The sequence below is a fragment of the Sinocyclocheilus rhinocerous genome, unplaced genomic scaffold (assembly GCF_001515625.1).
Source record: "Sinocyclocheilus rhinocerous isolate Xijiao unplaced genomic scaffold, SAMN03320098_v1.1 scaffold792, whole genome shotgun sequence".
NCBI lineage: Eukaryota > Metazoa > Chordata > Actinopteri > Cypriniformes > Cyprinidae > Sinocyclocheilus > Sinocyclocheilus rhinocerous.
This window is the reverse complement of record NW_015626872.1, coordinates 334,824-341,786: the sequence shown is the minus strand read 5'-3', so window position 1 is coordinate 341,786 and position 6,963 is coordinate 334,824. Positions and strand designations below refer to the sequence as shown.

At 39.6% G+C, this 6,963-nt stretch overlaps 1 protein-coding gene across 1 annotated transcript in view; it reads left to right on the top strand.

Annotated features, from left to right (window-relative positions):
• dnah9 (dynein, axonemal, heavy chain 9) overlaps positions 1-6,963 on the top strand; it is a 113,772-nt gene that overhangs the window by 79,340 nt on the left and 27,469 nt on the right. Inside the window, exons 55-59 of the mRNA XM_016527147.1 lie at positions 1,223-1,427; positions 3,197-3,361; positions 4,558-4,698; positions 5,533-5,703; positions 5,778-5,900. Of these exons, the coding sequence (XP_016382633.1) occupies positions 1,223-1,427; positions 3,197-3,361; positions 4,558-4,698; positions 5,533-5,703; positions 5,778-5,900 (805 nt within the window). The remainder of the gene's footprint in view (positions 1-1,222; positions 1,428-3,196; positions 3,362-4,557; positions 4,699-5,532; positions 5,704-5,777; positions 5,901-6,963) is intronic.

Below are 6,963 nucleotides of genomic sequence, written 5' to 3'. Positions count from 1 at the left end.
TAGAACGCAGCTTTTCTGTCGGGGATTTGTCGTGTCGTGCCGCGCCGCATCCAGTGTAGACCATAGATATGTATATACTGTATATCTATGGTGTAGACAGCATCACTGATTATAATGAGTTCCATAGTATTTTATCGTGCCGCGCCACTCGTGTCTGGTGTAGACACGGTTTAACATTGGTTTTGCTTTGTATCACAGAACTAATCGTTGCCTGGGTTGCGTACGTATGTGTGGGGCGGAGCTATCAAAATAGGGGCGAGACCCTTTTGGGGTAGGGGCGTGTTTGTTTTGGTGATTTAAATTGTCAACGTTGGCTACCAGAAAAGCTTACCCCACCTTTAAATGTGCATTTTCCACAAGTTGATATGATTCTTTAGGGTCTTAATGAAAAGTCTATAACATACTTTGGTTAAAATTTCTCAATGGTAGTGTAAAACAACACCCTTTTTACCCTGTCAAAAACAGCTCTGTTCACAGCAAGCCGTTTTAGTGCATGTTCCTTTAAATGCTAATGAGCTCTGCTCACTCCGCCCCTCTCTTCTGTGGGGTGATGAACCGTTCTCATGAGACTGTAAACTTTAGCCGCGGAATTTGCTAACTAGCACATTATAAAGAAAAAAACGTATACTCACTTCATCTGTAGGTGAAACTGGATCACAAATGATTCGCACGAACATAGGTAGATCGGGGGGTGCAATCCCTTCAAAAACAAACGTAATCCACTGCGTCTTCAGCGGCTCAGATGTCGGGAGTAAATGACGACTGCTATGTTCATTATTACATCCAACAACAAAACACCTCAATCACTTAGGAGCCATTCTTGTCTACGTCCCTGCTCCAGTGTTGAAACAATGGTGGACTGTGTACAGCTCACTCAGGGCGGGTCTAAGGCAAGACGGCCTTGTCAATCAACAATTGTGGGAGGGGCCTGAGCAGAACTATGTCACTCTGCCAAGAATCTCAGAACAGTCTGATCTGAGAAAGTGATCATTATTATTGGGGATTTTTAAAAAAAAGTACTGGCTGGATTTTTATCATTATAGGGTTGATGTGTACACACACTGCCAACACACATTTCAGTTCAAACACCATGTAAAACTAAAGTTTGCTGTATGTAAGAGAAAAAAATTCTAAAGATACAGATTGGAATTGAAATCTACAGACGCAAATAGATAAAGTGTCATAAAATAATGAGAGGATTCTGGTTTCTAATCCGCTACAGCTACATAAAGATCGGCGATAAGGAATGCGAGTACAACCCCAGTTTCCGTCTGATCCTTCACACCAAGCTGGCAAACCCTCACTACCAGCCGGAGCTCCAGGCTCAGTGTACGCTGGTCAACTTCACGGTGACACGGGATGGGCTGGAGGACCAGCTGCTGGCAGCCGTGGTCAGCATGGAGAGACCCGACCTGGAGGAGCTGAAGGTACGTCGGTCTCCTCTCAATCAGATGCTCTCTGAGGAACATCACAGCCATATCAGATCACTCTCTCCACGCTTAATTGCGGGACGGGTTAAGTAGATTGTATTTGACAGGTGTTCTGGAGCTTAATTGGATTCATCAATTTCTGAGGTCTAGATTGGCTGAACTCAAAGATAATTAGTCAGCATGCGCTGACGGACAGAATGGTCAATCATAGCGGTTCTGCACGCATATTTGAGGCTCCAGTCTTCTCACCTTTGCTTACAAAAGGGTAATTGGTGCTTTACTTTTTGCACTTTCATGCATATAATTAGCACACTTTCCTTGAGCATTTTTTTTTTTAATGACCAACACATACGCACATGTATATTAGTACATTAGCATAACATTACTGTAAGTAATTAGCTGGAATGGTCATGCAATTGTGCCACATTAAGAACTTCCCCATTAAGTTTTTTTTTTTTTCAGCCTATCAACATTTTTTTTCTCATTTTACTTAATTTCCTCTTCCTGAAATGTCTGTCAGATGCTGAAGCTTTCATTTGAGAACAAATTACAACAAACTGAAGAAGTGTTTTTGAATAACTGACAGGAAGTGAATGCGGTTATTTTGAGATGTGCATTCCGTAAAATTTAAATGTTACTTAATGAAGCTTGATTAATTAGTGTATCATAGCTGAGATCCTAAAGATGGGGAAACGCTACTGAACTCTCTTATCATCTTAATTAATATTAAAAGTTGCAAGAAAAGCGTGACAATCCCTCAGCACCTCAGCAGAGTTTCCTCGCTGATCATTATACTCCGGTCAGTGTTTGCTGGATTTATAATTAGATCTTATGCAACCGCACCGCGGGGATGCGCTTTCTTATTTAGATGTTTTTTAGAGGGTTTGTTTTTAATCCCTGGCTTGTTTTACATCATGCAGTACCAACATAATTGCGCTGAGCAAACTTGAGCAGTTTTTTTATCTTATTACTTCGTGAGATCTGCACATCCGCCAAGGCCATTAGATGAAGTAAATGTCACTGTGATCGGTGGAGAGCCGCATCAGTCTCATCTAATGAGCAGGACCACTCTGCTCCTCTGAAATCATCTGACCAACGTCACTTTGGGTTGCATAATTACTCGGCTGAGATTGTAAGCGTACCGAGTTCCTTCACAATAAGCGTGGGGCTGCTAGTTAATTGTTTGTTTTGCAGGTCTGGGTTAATTGGACACACAAGATGCCAGTGGAAATGTAATCATTAATGAGTGACTCATTAGGATGGGATAGTTGAACATACCTGTTTTCCTCCTCTCTGATGAGAGGTCGTGTCTCTGAACCCAGCTGTTTTTCTCCAGCGCTGTTGTTTGTAAAAGTCTCACAGAGGCTCTGGTGGTCACTGACGGAGCGACGTTATTATACTTGAGTTTTTTTGCAGATTGACCTCTTCAGGAATGAGTTTTGTCTTGACGGTTCAATACTCGCGCCGGCGATGACGGCTCTCTGATTTGAGATCATCAGCGAGAGAGTGTGTGTGTGTGTGTTTGTTTCTCTATCCAAACGTGGGAAATGGATCCATCAGCATTGACAATCCCATCACACGCTGGCGGATGTGGTTTTTGATGTCCGTTAATCCGCGCAAAGACTAGCTTCAATTCTCCTGCATACATTGATCTCTGCAGCTGTTCAGATGCTCTCTCATGTCCATGACTTTGCCCCTTGGCTCTTGTTTTCACGAATCTTCGCACATCCTTCCACACACGTCTTTCTGTGTCTTTTACTTTGTAGTCGAACCTCACAAAGCAACAGAACGGCTTCAAAATCACTTTGAAAACTCTGGAGGACAACCTGCTCTCACGGCTCTCCTCCGCGTCCGGAAACTTCCTGGGAGACATCGAGTTGGTGGAGAACCTGGAGATAACCAAACGAACGGCGGCCGAGATTGAAGTCAAGGTGTGTTCTTGGGTTTTCAGCTACAGTAACATCTTCCCATGAGTGATTTACAGTAAATAAATGAATTTTGCTATAAAAATACAGTATATTTTAAGTTTTACAGATCTGCAAATCAGTATATATTTCATTAACTTTCAATTAAACAAATTATTAAAATCACTTTTTACCATTAGAATATGCAGACAAACACCATTTTCACCATATAGCATCAGGAACTTCTAGTTAACAAATTAACATTTTTCTACCAGAGCATTTTTTCAGTCTTTTACTGTCATAATTTCAATGTTTTTTTGTTTTTTTTTGCAGTTTTAGATACTGTATAATAAATATACATATTATGTACAGTTTGATAGTAGCACAACAGTTTCCATAAAATATATTTGATTAAAATTAAAATAAAAGTTACCATTTATATAAAAAATTATATAATAATAATAATATTTATAAAAATATAAAATTGAAATATATAAAAATATAATTAATTAACTTATGGTTAAATCTGACATTAAAATCCACTCATGAATGTAGTTTTAGTCAATACAATCTCATTAGCAAAATGTAATAAGAATATTACAACAAAATGTAAGTTATATTCTTACAATAACACTAAAAACAACACACATAACCAAAAAGGCAAGCTGGACGTATAAGTCTATACACTTATGTAATTATATATTCAAAAAATAAAATAAAATAATATTTTAACCACAAAACGATATAAATAAACTTTCCATTGATGTATGGTTTGTTAGGATAGGACAATATTTGGCCGAGATACAACTATTTGAAAATCTGGAATCTGAGGGTGCAAAAAAATCTTAATATTGAGAAAATCGTCTTTAAAGTTGTCCAAATGAAGTTCTTAGCAATGCATATTACTAATCAAAAATTACGTTTTGATATATTTACGGTAGGAAATTTACAAAATATCTTCATGGAACATGATCTTTACTTAATATCCTAATGATTTTTGGCATAAAAGAAAAATCGATAATTTTTACCCATACAATGTTTTTTTGGCTATTGCTACAAATATACCCTGGCGACTTAAGACTGCTTTTGTGCTCCAGGGTCACATTTGTTGATATTTATTTGAGTTATTAGTCATGAAAGTGATGAAATTCAGCAGCACACGTATTATAACACACATATTAACAAATTAATAATGATCCTGATCTTGTTTTGCTGCGCTCCAGGTGAAAGAGGCTAAGGTAACGGAGGCTGAGATCAATGACGCGCGGGAACACTACCGTCTGGCGGCGGCCCGCGGTTCGCTCCTATACTTCATCATGAACGACCTCAATAAAATCCATCCCATGTACCAGTTCTCTCTGAAGGTAGCGCCAACCTGACCTGCACAAGCTCTTAAAAACCTGTTGTTTATTTCGCAGTGCTCCAGGATTTAGTTACTGTGTTTCTCTCCTGCTTTTATGGAGCTGTGTTTGTCCCATACTAACACAACTATTTAGCCATCATGAACTACAGCAGTTAATATAATGTTCTACAGACGCTCAGTGTAGTACTGCACTAGCTAATAACACAGGGATCACTATGGCTACATTTATTATACTTTATTATGTTTTATATTGCGCTATCGTTTGATCCAAACTGAATGTGATGAGATTTAGACTGTGTACCATGAAATAATACAAAGATAATAAATAGGCAACACGTCATCACTGGCTGCAAACAAAAGCAAACATGCTGCTTCCAGCATCTGTTCATTTAATGAATCATTCAAAAATAGTCACAAAGTATCTATATATGTGACTCACGTATTGAGATGCAAGTTATCAATACTATTGTCAGACTTAAACCCAGAAGGATAAACTTGTCTAACTGCAGCACAGAATTCTTTAGGAAACACTTTATTTTAATATTCATAAGAAGAGCTTTGCAGACATAAATGGAGAATAGATTATGAATGTATAGTTAATTTGTACGCTGGTTTTCTTGTGTTTTCAGTCATCATGCTGACAAGATACAATTTACAGCTATCAAAAAATAATTGCCTTTTCCTTTGTGTACAAATTTATGCAGAGGAATCTTGATCTTCCCCAGAACTAGTTACAAAAGTGTTTCATTAGAGAATGAGAGAAAAGCAGAAGAGTATTAAATCAAGTTCTTTCTCTGTCCTGTAATGCGTGCGTTTGTGTGCTCCTCACGTCCAGGCCTTCAACGTTGTGTTTCAAAATGCCGTACTAAAAGCCGACCCAGACGAGACCTTGAAACAACGGGTCTTAAATCTGATCGACAGCATCACGTCGTTGGTGTTCCAGTACACCACCCGCGGGCTCTTCGAGTGTGACAAACTCACCTACATCGCCCAGCTGGCCTTCCAGGTGAGCCTCCGCATCCGCAACATATGCCACGGCTCCTCCGGCTTCTCTTAAACACGCATTTATCTCCACTTTAGGTCCTGCTCATGAATAAAGAGATCAATCCCCGCGAGCTGGACTTCCTGCTGCGCTACCCGGTGCAGCCGGGCTTGATGTCACCCGTCGACTTCCTGTCCAACCACTCCTGGGGAGGAATTAAAGTGAGTTACTCAGTGTAACGGTTTTAGTGAAGGACGTCAGTGTCTGTGTTGATCTTTGATTTGCTTTGCTCACGTCTCTCTATTATTCATTTGTACGAAAGGATGAAAATGTGGCCGCAGGGAGCAGAAGCATCATCATATCGCTGAACAAACTCTCTGTCCTCATCATATCTTAATATAGGTTCATTTGGCTGCTCAAACACGTTCACCAAATCTGCTCAAAAGCGAGATGAGCTTTAATGTCAGGAAAGCTGTTAGCTGAAGTTGACGTCAAGATGCTTTTTTTTGTTGCTGCTTTTGATTTTGCTGAATAAATCACGATCCACATTCATGGTATGAAATCAGAAGCTCAGACATTCCACATGAGATCTTTGTGTTTTCAAATTTTTCATTTTTGGGTAAACTATTAATTTCTTATACTTCAACTATATACAGTAAATATTAGCTTTAATACTACTACTACTAATAACAACAACAACTATTATTGTTAATAATAATAATAATAAATTAGCATTATTGTTGTTGTTGTTATTATTAAAGGTGGGGTAAGTGATTTCTGGTAGCCAATGTTGACATTTCCAATCACCAAAACAAACACGCCCCTTCCCCAAAAGGGTCTCGCCCCTATTTTGATAGCTCCGCCCCACACATACGTACGCAACCCAGGCAACGATTAGTTCTGTGAAACAAAGCAAATCCAATGTTACCCCGTGTCTACTCCAGACGCGAGTGGCGCGGCGCGACAAAATACTATAGAACTCATTATAATCAGTGATGCTGTGTACACTTCCCCGACAGAAAACTGCTGCTGCTGTGTTCTATTTATGACATATTGACACAAATTTCAAATGATTTTCAGTGGTCGCTTTGTCGCGTCCAGTGTAGAGTAGACTTTAGTCGCGTAGACAACTGTCGCGTCCGGTGTAGACACGGTCTTACTCACCTATCGAGAAGAAACAAAGCAACCTCGGCGTCCGATCGCAGGCCTTACGCTCCTTGAGTTCTCTCCAGCACTGGAAGGCTGATCCGATATTTACACGGGTCCTACTTCTTGCCTTATCGT